The sequence below is a fragment of the Camelus dromedarius genome, chromosome 5 (assembly GCF_036321535.1).
Source record: "Camelus dromedarius isolate mCamDro1 chromosome 5, mCamDro1.pat, whole genome shotgun sequence".
Classification (NCBI taxonomy): Eukaryota; Metazoa; Chordata; class Mammalia; order Artiodactyla; family Camelidae; genus Camelus; species Camelus dromedarius.
Window position 1 is genome coordinate 31,932,000 of NC_087440.1, and position 16,693 is coordinate 31,948,692.

At 53.6% G+C, this 16,693-nt stretch overlaps 1 protein-coding gene across 1 annotated transcript; it reads right to left on the minus strand.

Annotated features, from left to right (window-relative positions):
- Positions 1 to 80: 80 nt before the first annotated feature.
- JPH4 (junctophilin 4) lies at positions 81 to 9,947 on the minus strand. The gene is given in 7 exon segments (XM_031453453.2): positions 81 to 1,868; positions 2,802 to 3,334; positions 3,683 to 3,801; positions 6,618 to 7,389; positions 8,114 to 8,484; positions 8,486 to 8,663; positions 9,191 to 9,947. Coding segments are annotated over 6 exon segments (1,890 nt in total). The 5' UTR covers positions 8,497 to 8,663; positions 9,191 to 9,947; the 3' UTR covers positions 81 to 1,784.
- Between the last annotated feature and the right edge of the window lie 6,746 nt (positions 9,948 to 16,693).

Here is a 16,693-nt window from a genome sequence, read left to right on the forward strand (position 1 = left end):
CCCTCCTGGGCCGTCCTGCTGAGCAGTCTTGAATCCTCTGAGCTCAGGCCTCTGGGCTTTGGAGTTTAGGAGAAGCTCTTAACTACTTAGGGGCGGCGAGATTGTATATAACAGGCCTGGGGGTCCTCAAGAGGGCTCCTCCACCCGGAGAGCCTCAGAGAGCTTGGGTTTGAAGCCATCGCACCCCAAAGGAGAGGACAATTCCCCCCCCTTTTTTGAACTTTTTTATTAATATATTTTTTTTTTGTTTAATTTCTTTGTATTTTTTTCCTGCAAGACTTGGTGTTGGCGGCACTGTTGTAGTTTATCTTCAATCCCAAATTCCATGAAATAGAAATCAGAAGTAAAGGTTGAGAGGGGAGGAAGGAGGGAGGCAGGCCAAGGAGCAAACAGTTTGACTAGAAAAAAGAAGAGGTTGTATGTGGTGGGCATTCCCAGGCAAGGCCATTCCTTGAGGGAGGGGGTTGGCAGGCAGCTTGCCTTTGCCTCATGCAGGGGAGGGAGGAAAGATCCTCTGGGGACCAGACAGTCCCCTCCTTCCTAGGGCTTCCTGCCCCCAGGGGAAAAGCTAGTACCGGGGATCAGTCACCACCTCAAACAGGGCTCTCCACCCACCTCACACCCCTGGTTGACTCACACCTCTGCCCTGCCTGGAAAGTGTATGAGAGATTGGCTTCCTTTGATCCCCTCCTTCTGTTGTTTTCCCATTTCACAAGATTCCGATATGATCGGGCAAGGGATGTAATCCATTTAGAGACTACTAAACAACTTCTTCAGCCCTGTAAGTTCCTATTACTTTGTTCAGTCTCCAGAATTGCCTCCCCCCACCCCCACTGCCAGAGTTGGGGAGTGAGGTCCTTGCTCAGCTGCTTCTAACCCTCTGCAGTAGAAATGTCTTCTTCAGGCCCCTTAGAAATTTAATCAAAGGCCACAAGTGAGTCCAGACCAACCAAATAAACTTTTAGGGGGAGAGAGAAGGGTTGGAGAGGTCGGGGGTGGGCTTGGCCACATGGGACATTTTCTTTCCTTTACACATTGCTCTTGACATGCCGTGCCACCCTAGGGGGTGGGATGAGGGGCTGGCTATTGAGGAAAGAAAGAGGGAGAAGATTCTGGGAGCACTTGGATTTTTCATTCCCCTTATTTCCTTCAGGGAAGGATGGAGTTAGGCAAGACCCTAGCTCAGTGCTTGGAGGTGAGATAGGATCCTCCAGAGTCAGAGATGGAGGCTGCACCCTCTCCAGCTTTTCCACGAGGCCTCAAGAGGGATACCAGGCCCCTTGGGTCAGGGAGTCACAGCAGCTCGGCCAGTGCCTTGCCCAGTATAGTCTTCTCCAGTATATAGTATACCCCTCTCAATTTTCTTCTTCCTTTTCACTCAGCTTCCAGGAGACTCCTCAGGACACCAAACCCCCACCCTCATCAAAGTTCAGGTCTAAAGAAAAGGTGGGGAGGGGGCAATGGTCTGACTTAGAATTGTGTGTCTCAGAGAAGAGACTCTGAGCGAGAAAAGCCCTTCGTATGTAAACAATCTAGAGAGAGAAGGGGTGGATGGGGACGGGAATGAGGACGACAGAGAAGAAGCCAGAGGAAATGAGAGAATCTGAAAGGAGGAAGGGAAAGAGAAAGCAAGAGATAGAAACCGAGGGGGGCAGAAAACAAAGCAAAGGGAGAAGAGAAAGAAAGATAGGAGAAAAAACAACCAGGAGTAGGAAAAGAGAAAAAGGCAGGTCAGAGGAGTGAAGAGGCAGCGACCGAAGCCAGAACTAGGCCAGGAAGGAGCCTCAGGTGAGGAGCTGGGAGAACAGGAACGCCAGGCTGAGGTCCAGGAGGGCCACGGCTCCCACCACCAGCGGGTTGGCAGCTCCCTAGAGAGATGCAGAAAATGCAATCTCAGTGCCTGAGGACCAGTTCCAGCAACGTATCCCAACTTCCTGCCCTGACTGAGGTGGCAAAGTGGAAGCGTCCCAGGCACCTCTCCTTAGAGGCCAGAGCAGGGAAATCTCCAGTCTTTGCTTTGGATTGCAAAACACCACTCTGCTCCCAGGCAGAGCCCTGCCTTCTCTCTGGTGCGCTCAAGTCAGCCCTTTCTCCCTCCTCCCTCCCCTCCCATCCCCTTCCTCCAGCACGTGGCCCAGGCAGAAGGTGCCTGGCCTTAGTAGCAGACGTTGGCAGCAGCCGCCTTTACTGCAGTGAAGCAGAGAGGGATGAAGGGGTGAGGATGTGGTTGCTAGGAAACAGGAGAAGGCCTGGAGTCCAATCAGAGTCGAGGGTTTGGGGGAAACTCCGCCCCTCCCTGTTTTCTGCCTTCTTCTCTATTTCCCTTCTTCCCAGGAGAGGGAGGGAGAGTCAGGGTAGGGAGGGAACAAGCTTTTCCCTTTTTATTTCTGGGCACCAAAGAGAGAAAGTGTGGAGGTGGGTTGGGGGTGGAGTAGGAAACTGGGAGCTGGAAATGATATGAAAGGAGAACAGGGAAAGATGTTCTAGCTCTATTGTTAATTATTAGTTTGTAACCTTGGTGAGTTACTTTTTAAGTGCTCTGGGCCTCAGTTCCCACATGTGTCAAATGAGGGAGTTGGACATGAAGGTCTTTAAGGTTTTTTCCAGCTTGCAAGTTCTCTATTTTTTTGAGAGGGGATATGGTCTAAGACTGGGCAGGCAGAGAGGAAGCTGAGTGTTAATCAAAGCCCCTCAGGGGATTAGAGAGAGGTCTGGACAGGATGAGAGGCCAGGCTTTGAGAAGAGGGGCTAGGAAAGAGCAGAGTCCCAGAGGGCACCAGGGGAGGGAGGGTCTCTCTCACCGGCTGGGCGGGCCTTTCGGTTGCGGCAGGCTCCTCAACCTCTTCCACCAGGCACCCAGCTTCCGGACTCCTCGAAGACAGGCCCCTCAGGACTGGGGAGGTCATGGGCTCTGGTTCTGAGCCTCCTGGGGTCCTCGGCGGAGGCAAGGGTTCTTCATCCTCCCCCTCCTCCTCTCGAAGACTCCCGGAACTGTCACTGCAGCCTCCGAGGAGCGGGGAGCCATCTCTGGGCTCTGGCCCCTGCAGCCCAGCCTCATCCTCGGCCTCATAGCCAGCTAGTTCCTCTGCCTGTTCACCGGGCCCCCCCCACTCCTCAGGCCAAGCTTTGGGGCTGGAGAAGGGACCCCGGTCCCCTCTAGAAGGCAGTGGGCTCCGGCAGGCAGGGAGTCGCCAGGGTTGGCGGGAGGACACAGGACTGCTGGGCAGTTCTGGGGAGCCTTCTGAGGGGGTCAGTCCATTCTCGTACACCCCAGGGCTGTCCTCATCCAAGGGCTCTGTGTCGGAACCTTCTGAGTCCTGCCTGGGTCTGCGGCCTGGGGCAGGGACAGCTGAGAATCAGAGAGGCCTAACTGGCTGCAAAAGCTACAGCTTTATCCTCATCTCTCAGGACCTCCCAGGACTCTGGTATCCCCAGGTTTATAGCTCTCATTGTCAGATCCCAATCCCCTAGTCCTTAGTACCTTATTTCATAAATTCCCACTTCCACTTCCCAAATAACTGGGCCTGGCCCCCACCCTTGTCCCCTTAGACACTCATACCCTGGCTTTTCCCATCCCCAGTCCCCTTCAGGGATTCTCTTCCCCTTTCCCCATGCCTGAGCCCCTCCAGCTCCCCAGGAGCCACCCCCAGCCCTTCACTGCCCCAGGCTGCCCGTGCCTCACCTGGGGCCTCCAACATGGGTTGCAGGTCTTGGGCTATCAGTTTGGCCATTCGAGCTGCCTCCACAGCCTTCTCGGCGACGCTGCTGGCTGCCACTGCCTTTAGAAGGGCGTCTGCTGCCCTGTCGGGTTCCAGGGACAGGATCTTAACAGACCTGCTCCAGCCCTTGGGCCCATGTCCCCACCACATCACATCCTCCAGATCTGAGCTCATCTCTGGAGTCCTCACCCTTGCTCACACTCTGCCAGCTGCTCCCCTCCCCTTCCCCAGCCTGGCAGGGCAGCTGGCCTTCTGTTTCCTCTCCTAGACCTGGGCTGTGCCTGCTCTCATCACACCCTCCTGCTCCTCTTGCACCCTTTCCACCATTCTGTCCTGTAGTAACACTTCCCTTCCTCCAGCTGCAGGGGCCAGGCCCTCCCCGCTGCCCTCAACTGTGTTATTCTGGTCCTGTCCTGCTCCCTCCCAGTGACAAATCAGGCTTCACTCTCTTAGCACATCTCTCTGCAGCTACACCTGCTTGGTGCTCACAAGCTATGCCTCTTTGCTGTGTTGGTACCTCCTATTACGAGAATTTCCCATCTTGCTTTTCTTCAGCCATTTCTGTTATCAAATTGTTCTCCCTGCCCCTGGTCACTGCTACTGCCCCCTGACCCCTCCTCCTTTTTGAGCGCTAGACCTGGAATAAGGTGGATCTCCCCTTTCTGCTACTATCAGTTTCCTCCCCCTGCTAATGTGCATGCTTTTTCACCATTGTGATTATACCTTCTGGGTGAGTTCTAAGTCCCCCTTCCATCCCGCCCTGCTCCTTAGTTACAGGTAACCTTGAAGCATTATGAATCCTTTCCCCTCTGTTGTTTCCCAGTTCTCCCTCTGATGTCAGGTGCATTCTCAATTTTCCCTTCCCTTTTACCCTTTGCTGTTAATCATAGATGCCTTGTAATTATTACATTAGTTCTGTAATTCTGACTGAAGGTGGGGCATAAAGGATCAGAGGTAGAGGTAATCAGATTGCCATGGGCTTGAATGGATCAAGCAAGACTCCTGGCTCCCTCTGGCCCTGGGCCTATTTTATTTGGCCTAGGAAGACAGTCTGGATGTGGGGGTAGGGAGAAGGGTGATGGTGTCCCCTGTAGCTTTAGGTCCACTTCCTCCTTATACACCTTGGGAAATAGGGTCAGCCTCTTCCCCTCAAACCTAGTGGGTCAAGGACCTTTAGAGCCAGTTTGAGTGCTCTCTGATAACCTGGCTCTTCTGTCTTAGTGCATTCAGGGTTTAGGGCAGTGGACGAAGATCATAGTTTTGTGAGTTCTATTGGCTGCCAAGAAATTGCAACATTGAAAGGGCTGGCTTGCATTTTTGAGTTTGAAGGGTATGGATGATCAAGGCCCAGTCAGTAGACCCAGTCTGTGCTCAGGCATCAGGCCAGGCTCAGGCTACCTGGCAGAGGCACCTGCTGCTGAGGCTCTGCTGTTTCCATGGCAGCCAGCAGCCAATCAGGTTTGCCAGGCCTGTTGCTGGGGAGACCAACCAGCCTCCTCCCACTGCCTGATCCTCCTGACTACTGAGATCGGTTTTTCCTGCACATGCCCACTCCTCATCTAGCCTAAAGTGCTCCCTGGTGTTCTGCCCTCCCCCTTCCCTGGCTTAGGGCCCTGGACTCTAACCACTCAGACACTCAGATATATCTACAAATAGATATTTTCTGGTTCAAGCATCTCCTCTGAATATGATCTGTTCATGCATACACACACACAAATACACACACACAAATACACACACACAAACCCCTTGTCACCCATTATACAAACTCTCTGAAGCATATTTGGATATATCTTGACCTTTGATCCTCTGAAACACTCTCAAATTCAAACAAGATTCTTCAACTGTGCCCTCCTCTTTGAAGAAAATCCAATGTAGAAAAATTCCCATGCATAAATTGTGTAAATCAGGGGCCTGTGAATCTCATTACAAATGGATTTTTGGCTTTCTTTAGTTACAAGCCATATACGGCTATTAAGCCCTTAAAATGTGGCTAGTCAAAATTGAATGATGTACTGTATGTATAAAATACAGGCTAGATTTCAAAGACTTGGCTTAAAAAGTAGGGGGAATGTAAAATATCTCCTTAATTATATTTTAGGTTGAAAAGATAATATTTTGGATATATTGGTTTAAATGAAAATATATTACTTAAATTCATCTCATCTGTTTCTTCATTTTTTTTTTCAATATGGCTACTAGAAGAATCAAAATTCTGTTTTTGGCTTGCATTATATTCATACTGGACAGTGCTGCTTTAGATAACAAGGTTCCTGATGCATGGAAATGTAATCTGATTTACAGAGAAAATTGCATTTACAGGCAAGCTTCCTCCCCTCAAACCTTTATCAGTTGGGCAAAGGGAGGCAGAGGAGACAAAGCTGATAGGAACTGTCTTTCCAGGTGGTAGATCACTGTACAAACTGGACCTCCCCAGGGCCTCAGGCTGAAATGACATGAGACTGTGGGCAGGCTGGGATGTGGTTAGGAATGCACACTCCCTGTCCTGGAGACTGGATCAGCGGCAAGAAGAGGAAGACTAGGGACATGTCTGAGTTTGAACAGGTTTCCTGGGCCGGCACAAAGCAGCGCTTTTATTGCTACTCCCACACACAACAATGACACACATCTCCACAAAAGACACTGAGACACACTTACAGTCTAACAGGGCTTCCCTCAAATACCCAGCCACCCACAGTTTACACCCACGTCCACCTGTAGCTTCAGATATAAACATCCCAAATACCCAGGGCTACAACTGCCTTGCGCTAAGCCTGCCCTTCCCCACCAGGCCCTAGGCCTGGGGTCTTGGTCCTCCTCTGGGCACCGCCCCCCTTCCCTGTCCCCAGGGTACCTTCTCCCCTTAACCCCAATTTGGCCTCTTCACCGGGTGCACACCTGGCAGCGGCGATCTCCTGACGCTGACGGGCGGCACTCACAGCTCGACGGGCGCCCTCGACAGCCCTGTCCACTTTCTCCTTGACTTTGCCCCGCCGAAGGGCCAGAGGGAGGAGGCTGCGCACGCGCCCCCCGTGCACCAACCGGTTGCGCTTGTACTTGCCCTCCTCGCGGGAGCCGTCGGGGCGGGTGGTGCGCCCGTAGCCGTGCCGCCGGTTGCCCAGCCACTCGCCCTCGTAGCGCAGCCCGTTGGAGCGCTGGCTCACGCCGTAGCCGCTGCGCCGGTCGGCGCGCCATTCGCCCGCGTACACCTCAGTGGCCGAGCCCTCAATGAGGGCGGGAGGCGCTGGGGCCGGGGGCCCGCTGGCCTCGGAGCCCGGGGGTCCTGTGCTGCCTACTTCGCTGCTCACCTCGCTGCGCAGGGAGCCCCGCTTGCTGCTCAAGGAGCTGCGGCGCCCGCCCGCCCGGAGCCCGCTGAGCAGCAGCGAGCGGCGGAAGAACCCGCCCGCCGCCGGGGTGCGCTTTCGGGTGGACGCGCCGTCCGCGTCCCCGGGCCCGGCCAGCACGAAGCCGCCCCGGGAGCCGGAGGCCGGGCTGCCTCCCTCGTCGCCGGGCAGGGGCAGGGGCGGGGGCGGCGTCGGGGGGTCGCTGTGGCCGGAGTCCAGGGAGGTGCGGCGGGGCGAGCGCAGCAGCGCCGCCTGATGGTAGGGCACACTCTGGCGCACGCCGTAGCCGTGGCGCTTCCCCGCCTGCCACTGGCCCTGGTAGGTGCCTGCGGGAGGGGCAGGAGCCGGGAGAAAGAGTCAGGACTCGCCGCTCCTTGCACTCCAGGCCCCAGGCACCCCCGCAAGCCTAAGTGTCGGGCGGGAGAGGAGGGGGCAATTGGTGTGGAGGTCAGGGAAAGGCACTAGGAGTGGGGACAGGCCAGGTTGGGTCAGAGATGGGTTAGAACAGAGGGAAGACAGGCAGGCAGCAGATCAGCGGATCTGAGCCGTGCAGGTAGACAGGGGAAAGGGGGAGGGCCGGGCAGGTTGGGGTGTGTGAAGGACAGACAGTCCAGAGGGTGTGAGGGACAGTTTGATGGGGGTGTATAGATGGCATGTGACAAGCAAAAAGAACTATGAGGGGCCAGCTGACTGGGGAAGTGTGAGGGGACAAGCAGAGCAGAGGTGTTAGGGACCGGCAGGTGGAGAGGGGACGTGTGTGGGACAGGCAGACGGAGTGTGTGAGGATCAGGTAGATGGCAGGGCGTGAGGGCAGGCAGACTGGGGAGAGGGAAAAGCAGGCAGGGGACAGACAAATGAGGAAGGCGCGCGTGATGATGAGAGGAGAAGGCGGAAAGATGGGAATGGGGCGCAAGCATATCGATGGGGAAGACGTGTAGGATAACTGCGGGGCGCGGGAGGCGTATGGCTGGGGAAGGCACACGCGGGGCAGGCCAGCGGGGAGGCGCACGCGGACGAGCAGACAGACAGTAGTGGGCAGGGCCCCCGCACCTCCGTCGGAGTAGGTCTCGGTGCCGTAGCCGTCCTGGAAGCCGTCCTTCCAGAGCCCCGCGTAGCGCAGGCCGGACACGCTCTCCCACACGCCGCTGCGCCCCTTCAGCCCGCCCAGCCACTCGCCGCGGTACGTCCAGCGGCTCTTGCGCTCCACGCCCAGCCCTTCGCGCTTGCCCTGCTGCCAGTGGCCCTGGTAGCTGTGTCCGCCGGGCCCCGTGAAGACGCCCAGTGACTCGAAGCCGTGCGCCCAGCAGCCGCTGTACTCACCCTGGGCGCCGGGCCCCGTGCACACGCCGTAGCCATGTGCCCGCCCCGCCTCCCAGCCCCCCACGTAGCAGCCCCCGTCGTCAAAGTCGAACTTGCCCCCGGGGGACATGCATGTAGTTGGCGCGGCCTTAGCCCCCCGGTGGCTCAGCGCATCCTGGGGCTGGAGAGCCGGCTGGGGGCCTGGGAGCCGGGCGAGGCCTGGGGGCGGGGGCAGTTAGACCGGGGCCGGGAGGGGGGTGCCCAGCGCGGGCTTGCAGGGCCGGACCCTCATCCTGAGTGGCTGCGGAGAAAGAGGGGGGGGAAGTGGCGAGCGAGGCCCCTCCTCTTTGCCCGCCGCTCCCTGGCCCAGTGGCTCCAGGGCATCAACACCGCCCCCCAACCCCCTCCCACCCCCGCCACCCTTCAGCAGCATCTTCTAGCAGCTCCTAAGCTTCGGAGGCACGGGGCTCCCCCACCCTCCATTCTTGTAAAGAGCCCCTCCCAGGGCTTGGGATTCTAACCCCAAGCGGGAGTCCCACTTCTCCAACCTGGAACCCCAAAGTGTCGAGTGTGGATGGCAGTTTGGGGGGTCCTTAGAAGAGTAGGCCACCCGCTTCCCTGGCTGCTGTCAGGACCCCTCTGCCCTGGTCCTTTGGTTTCCCTGGCAAGGGTTGGAGGGGGGGGGGGGTTGAAAACGTAGAGGGGAGATGGGAGCAAGGTGGGCAAAGGGTTCGGTGGGGGAAAGGATGGGGATGGGGGAGGCTCTGCAGGGGAAAGGCGAGGGTGGGGATGGGCAGACAGGCGGAAGGGAGAGGGCAGGTTACTCACCATGTGGGCTGGGGCTCAGGCTGCCTCCCAGGCACTGCATCCATGGCTGGATACCTCCACTCCCACCTCGCCCAGACAAGCCGAGCCCCCTCCCCTTCCGGAGAGACTGCTCCAACCCAGAGAGCCAAGGTGGGGGGAGCCGCAGGAGAGAGTCCCCTCTCTCCCCCGCTGGAGAAGCAGGCGGTGGAGTGTGTGTGTGGGGGTGGGGGTGGGGGGCGCAAGGTAGTGGCAGGGGTAGGGGGAGATGAGAATAGTGCAGTGGAAAAAAATCTTCCTTGGACGGAGGCAGGGAAGAGGAGCTGGGAGCTGGATAGGAAGAGAGAGGGGGCTATCAAGAGGGGGTGTTTTTATTATTTTTTTCTTCTTATGGTTGGGAGAGGAAAAAAAATCAAAATTCTGATTCCATCCCAGCACAAATCAATGTTTGCTCCATCCCAGCATCACGGGGGAGGCTGGGCCAGGCAGATTTAAAGGGGCAGGGAGAAGAGAAGAGAGGAGAGGAGAGGGTGGGGAGCGGAGGAGACGAGGAAGAAGAGACAGTGGCGATGGTAGCGTTGGGGGGTGGGGATGTCTGGGCAGAAAAGGATGGATGCCTGCTAAACCTGGGATGAGGGAGGAGGAGAGTAGAGAGGAGAATGAGAGGCACGGAGACCCCCAGGGTGGAAAGAAACCCTGGGATGCGGGCAGGGAGTGGGGTGAGGCTGAGGGGAAGGGAGAGGAGCCAGGGGGAGGAGACTGAGCTGAAGATGGGGAGGCTGGGGGACGCCGAAGCCAGCTGGGGGAGGAGAGATGCTGGTGAGGCCGAGAGAGGGCGAGAGGAATACAAAGAAAGAGGTGCAGGGGTGAGAGCTAAGGCAGGGGTGGGGGTGTGTGTGTGGGGGAGATATTGTCGGAGAGGGAGAAAGGGAGGGAGACCCATTCTGGGGCTTGTGAGGGATGGCAAGGAGGAGAGAAGCAGGGGCAGAGGACAAGGAGAAGAAATAGATATGGAGACAGAGTGAAATAAGGGTTGTGAAGGGAGGGAGAAAGCTCTCCATACGGAGGACGGACTTGGGCAGAGACATCTAGGCAAGAAGAGCCCAAGCAGGGGCTGGGGGGCCGGAAGTGGTATTTGTGGGGCGCTGGGGAGATGGATGGACTTGCCAGCTGCTTGGACTGAAGCCAGGAAGCCGTGGGGCATGGATGCCTGTATCCACCAAGTCCACTGTCCTCCCTAGGAAACTGCTGCAGGGGACCAGGAGGCTCCCCACTTGTGCTTTCCGAGCAAGCTCGAAATGATCCCTGCCTGGAAGCCTGGCCCCACTGTGCTTTCCCAGGCTTTGCCATCCTCTGCCCCCACCGACTGTTTCTCTCTGGGACGTCCCTTGAAGGGGGGAGGGCTGGCAAGAAGGGGTGTATTGTTTTTGAATGGGGCACAGGGGGTGATGCTTGTTGGTGCCATAAAGATCCTGGGGCTTTGGGTTTTCTCTTTTGCAAACCTAGAGGCAAAGACACACTGAGGTGGGGGTGCCCTTACTGTGGCAATAATAATTCCCTTCAGCCTTCCACCCATCCCTGACCGTTCACTGGAGGGGAGGGGCAGCTCATCCCGGCCCTTTCTGTTTACAGACAAAAGTAGGCACAGACTGTCTTTCCCGCCCCTCAGTTTACTTAGATGCTGCATCTACCCAGCCCCTAAGCACTTAGGAAAGAGGACACTGTCCAATTACACACAACAGGGTAAATAGCCAAATGCACTCTATTGCTTTTTTCATACAAGGTCTGGTCCACCTTATTTCACAGAGATGAGAATGGAGGCCCGGGGTGGGGGAGGGGGAGGGGGCGGTTACTCACCTGAGGTCACCCACCTTAGGTCACCCGGCAGTGGTGGTAGAGCTAGGATTAGAACAGACTTCAGACCTTTTGAACCCTGTAATTCCTCCCAGGATTCCTTGTACTTGGGAACCTCCCTTAAACTCAGGAGCTCCATTTTGAATACGGTGGTAAAATAAAGAGCATGAGGTTTGGAATAAACAAATCTCCCTTGTACTTTGCTTTTCTAAAGGGGGATATGAGATTGGAGAGACCTGTAAATTTTAAGCCTTTAGGGTTGGGGCCACTTTTTTTCTTTTTTAATTGGAGGTACTGGGGATCTCATGCATGCTAAGCACAATATCACTGAGCTCTACCCCTGCCCTCAAAGGGACCACATCTTCTAAGTGCTTAGCATGGAACAGGGCAACTGTGGGCCTGCTTGGGGCAAGACAAGTGGTGGAAATCTCCTCCCTCCCTCCCTTCCTTCCCTTCTCCATTCAGCGGACATTTACGAGGTTTACTGGGTCCCCGGCACACTGCCAGGGGCTACAGCTACAGCAGTAAACACTGTGGTGCCTTCTCTCACCGAGCTTCACATCTAAGAGAAAAAGACAAACAACTAAGAAGCAATTCTAGAGTAGTTAGTGTTACGACAGGTTTGAGGGGTAGAAACAGGACGTAGGGACGGAACCGAACTTCGGTGGGCTCCCCTAGGAAAGAGGCATTTAAGATGAAGCCAGAAGGGCGTTCTGGGGCAGGTCCAGCTGCGTCACATCACTCACTCCTGGAAGTTCAGGCCTTATTTCTCCAATATTTGCTTTGTGTGGAGACTTGTGCCCTGTTCTTTAGGGAGGAAGGGTAGCAGGGTAAGTGGAAGGTGGGGAGTGATGCTCTTTGGCGAGGTGACTCACTGCTGAATTCTAAGCTGCAAATAAAGATGTAGGTCTGATGTAACCCATAAGTCACTGGCAGAATTACCATGGAACTTCTGGGGTGCTCACAGTCCTAGCCTCTCATATTGCCCCGAAAGAGGCAGTCTTCAACCCCTCTCTGGCCCACCCCTACAGGTCCTATCATCCTTTCTTTTAGGGTGAAGACGCTTTTTTTTTTTTCCCAGAGGATGCACTGATTTGTTCTGCCATAATTTACCAGTGTTTGGGGGTCAAAGAAAAGGGAACCAACATGAAGTGAAGCAGCTCTGGGCTTGGAGTTGCCCTGTGGGTGGTCCTCTACCTGCATGACTTCATCCAATCCACACAACAAAACCATTAGCTGGGAGCAGCCCAGGCTGGAGGCCAAGAACTGGGCTTGCAAAGAGGGACGGACCTCTGTCTGAGTCCTGGCTCTACTGCTTGCTAGCTGGGTAAACCTAGCACATTCCTTAACTTTTCTGAGCTGCAGTTTGTGTACCTCTAAGATGGGAAACCCTAACCTCCCCCCTAGTTTATTGTGAGGATTGAAATGATCTTGTATGAGTATCATGTATGATTATATAGAAAGACAAAACCACCTGGCCCAGTGCCTAGTACACAGTAAATGCCCAGTAAATGGGGCTTGAAAAATAGGTGGCATCATGCCAGTTCTATAGGTAAGGAAGCTAGGACCCAGAGGTTAATTTGCTCAATGGTGCACAGCTAATTTATGGCAGCCCTTGGAGTTGAATCTATATGAGACTCCCCAATTATTGTAACAAATGCAATTTTTTGGGGGGGCTTTTTATAAAAGTAAAACATACTCATTATAGAAATAGGAAAATAAAGCACAATATCAAGAATGTAATCTCACTGCATAACAAACACGAGTGTATTTTCATACTGTCTTCTCTTCTATGCATTTTTATTTAATGTAATTAGTTAAATGCTGTATATATAATTTTGTATCCTATTTATTTGCTTTGCATTACACTGTAAACATTTTTCATGTCATCAAAACATCCTTGAATTTTTAATGGCTGCATAATACTCCACTGTTTGGATACATAATTTAACCATTCTAGCATAGCACTTTTATGCTATTTGCACAGTTTTGGGAATTAAAAATTAACATCTTCTATACAAATCTTTGCGTTGCTGATGCTTTCTTTTAGAACTGTTTTATCACAGAAAATTTCAAACATATATCCAAGTAGACAAAAAATAGAATGAAGAACTCCCGTGTACCCATCCCCCAACTTCAGCAATGATCACTTTTGGCTAATCTTGTTTTCTCTTCTGCTACTCATTTCACCCAGGTATCATGTTATTTCAGTCTATTGATTTCTTGAAGTTGGATTCTTAACATTATTAACAGACTCAGAATTATGAGGTCAGAAGCTAAAAACACTTTGTAAGATTTTTGGATTTATTTTGCTAGAATCACTTCCAGAAAAGTTGTACAAAACTTATACTCTCAACAACTGTGCATGAGAGCGCTGGTGCATGAGAGCTATTGCACCCTGACCTTACTGACCTTCAGTTGTCACACTCACACACACCCACATACACATCCCCACCCCTTCTGTCAACCTGACAGGTGAAAAGTGCTTTTTACATACACACTTGTTTGATTGATTGCCAGGCTTATAGTGACAAGGCACCTGGTAGCTGCAGAAGAGTGAACCCTCCGAACCCTAGAAACATGCTGGTACATCCTGGGGACCCTAGTTGGGGCTTCTGGGATTGGGGGTTCATCTTCCAGTTGTGCCCCCCAACCTCCCTGCTCGCCCCCAGGGCAGGAAGGAGCTTGGAAAACTCTCCTGCCTCATCCCACGGGCAGCCACCAGGGGTCAGGATGGGGCCAGAGATCCCCATGGTGGGAGCCAGGGTACGAATGGCCAGGGGCCAGATACTGCATTTCCTGTTTGTCCACTGCTGGCGAGACACACAGCTTCCCTCTGCTCATTGGATCATGATTCCAGAATGTTCTGGATGGGTGTCCTTCCTTGTCTGACCACCCCTGCCTCTCACTGCTCCCCGTTTGGGCTTGCTGAGAAGGGAAAGGGTGTTTGAGAACTCGGTTCCGCTCCTTTCTCTAGACTCTCTGTGGGACTGGACTCTCTCTGGACAAGGGTTTTTAACCCAAGGTCTGTGGACTGAGGGACCCAAGGACGGGCCTTGGGGACTGTGAACGCTCTGAAAATGGGCAAATGGCACGTGGATATCCATTTTTTCCCTCTGGGGAGAGGAGAATAGCTCTCATGAGATTCTGAAAGGGGCACCCACACCCCTCAGAGTCCAGCATCTTCCGGCCCCCCCTCCTCCCTCCTAAGCCCATTTGCTTCCTAGGCTGTGGAGGGGGCAGCCTGGTGTTGGAAAGAAGGGTGGTCTTGGGGGTTATGCTCAGGCATTGGGCCTTCTACATCACCCAGTGGAGCTGAGAGAAAGAGCCTGAATTTCCCCTGGGGTGGGGTGGGGAGAGGACGAGGAGATGAGGCTGAATTAGATTTGGGTGCACACTGAGACACCCTGCCTCACACTGAAGAGCACATGTTTGTGTGCTTTTTAGTGATCATTGCGGGGAGCAGAGGGTCAGGGGAAGGAAGGTCTGGGATCACCCAGACCACTAGTCTTGGAGCCATGGGTGGCAGCAGGGGTAAGATGCTCAAGAGGTAGAGAAACCAGCCAGGTTACTTTCCACGAGGGCCCTGCTCTGTGTCTTATTTCATCACAACTTGCTCTAAGTCCTAGACCCTGTGCACGTGTGGATGGGAGTTGGGGTTAGGACCCCCAAGGTTCTCAGAGAAGTCCAGGCTGGCCCTACTGCAGAAAGAGGAGCTGGGGGCTTGGAGAGGCTGAGTCAGTGCCAGAGTCATCCAGCACATCAGAAATGAAGGAAAAAAATGCAGAGCATTCCTAAATCCCACACTAGTACCCCATTTTACCCCATAATAATGGCTCATGTTTGTACATAAAGATAACCTGAAGATACAGCAAATCATGATCATTACCCACGTCCCCTTTCGGCCACTGCACGAGGAGCAGGGGATAGCTGGACAAACCACAATTACTGTACACGTGTGAATGCAGGGCATTCCTCTTTAGGCGACTTTGTTTCTGACGTTCACTCTGGACTCAGTGGCTCCCCCATCTTATTTTCTAGGGTGGAATTTCACCTCCTGCAGCTGCAACTGCTACTTCTCGCAGAATTTCCTTATTAAGAGGGAAATTAGCATGTATTAAAGACAGATGAACATCTAGTTGACTCTCTCTGATGAAAATAGAAAAACTGAAAAAAATCTTTTAAAAGTGACATCTTCCAAGAAAGATGGGAACAGCTGTTCAAAACTCCATGTGCCAGAAGTGAATGCAGGGAGATATTTGTCTCTGTGAAATTCACTTCCAGGTAAAGAGGCTTCCCTTCTCCCCTTGGAGCCATGGGAAAGATGTCCCACCCTTTCCTCCCTTGCCCTTGTGCAGGGTCTCGGTCCAGACCTGCAACCAACCACGGGCTCAGCTCCTGCTATTTACGCTCTGGAACTCCTGGGCAAGGCTGCTCTTGGTAACCATAGAGACCAGAATTTGCCCTTGCACAAGAGTTATGTGGGAGAGCAAGGGCATTCACACTGTGAGGTTAGCCCCCCTACCCACACTTCCCCTAACAACGTCTCTGCCCAAGCATATTTCCCTGTCCAGTCTGTGATTGGATCCGTAACTTTGCAACAACCCTGGAATAGGTGGTGGTGGCGCAGGCTGATCATGATGTGAGACACGGAGAGGCTGAGGTCAATTTCACCCCTCAGTGAGGACTGAGCAGCCAGCGTGGCCCCCATTCCATGGTGTGGGAGATACAGAGGGGAGCTTCACAGCTGACAGCTGCACACAGCTGGTGGCTCCGGAGCTGAGGCCGGGACCAGGGCACTTCCCAGCACCCCTCCCTCCCTTGATACATGGCGACCCCCCTCACCAAGGGAGGTGCACTAGGTATCTTCCTGTTAGCACTGGTGCGCTTTACAAATGACACTGACTAGGTAGCTCAGAAAGAGGGCAACACTAGGCCCTGGAGTCTTTGTGTTTTGCAGACTAGGTGGGAGATGACAGTACTCATAATTGACGTTCGCTGAAGGCTTATTGTGTAGCAAGTTCTGTGCTAAGTTCTGTATTTGCAGTGTTTTATTGAATCCTCACAATAGCCCTGTGAGGGAGGCACCATTATCCCTACTTTATAGATGAGAATACTGAGCATTAGAGAGGTGGTGACTCTGTCCTAGATTAGAGGCTCCCAAACTTTGGCATGCAGCAGAATCACCCAGGGGCTTGGCCCTCGCCAACAGAGTGGGGTCTAGAAAGCTGGAGTGGGGCCCAAGAATTTGCAAATAAGGCTGATGGACCAAGGAGTACACTTTGAGGACCACTGCCCTAGGTAGGCCATCCGGCTACTAAGTGTAGAGGCATGGCTTTAGAACAGTTCCTCTGGTCTCTAAAGCCTTTGGGGTGGGGGAGCTTTTTGTTTTTGTTTTTTTGTAGAGGGGAGGTAATTAGGTTTATTTATCTATTTGGTTTTTCAGTGGAGGTACTGGGGATTGAACCCAGGACCTCATGCATGCTAAGCATGAGCTCTCCCACTTGAGCTATACCCTCCCCTCTGTGGGGTTTTTTGTTTTTTTTTTAAATGAAGTGTAGTTGGTTTTCAATGTGTTAGTTTCTGGTGTACAGCATAGTGATTCAGGTATACATGTATGTATATTCTTTTTCATTATAGGTTACTACAAGATACTGAATGTGGTTTCCTGTG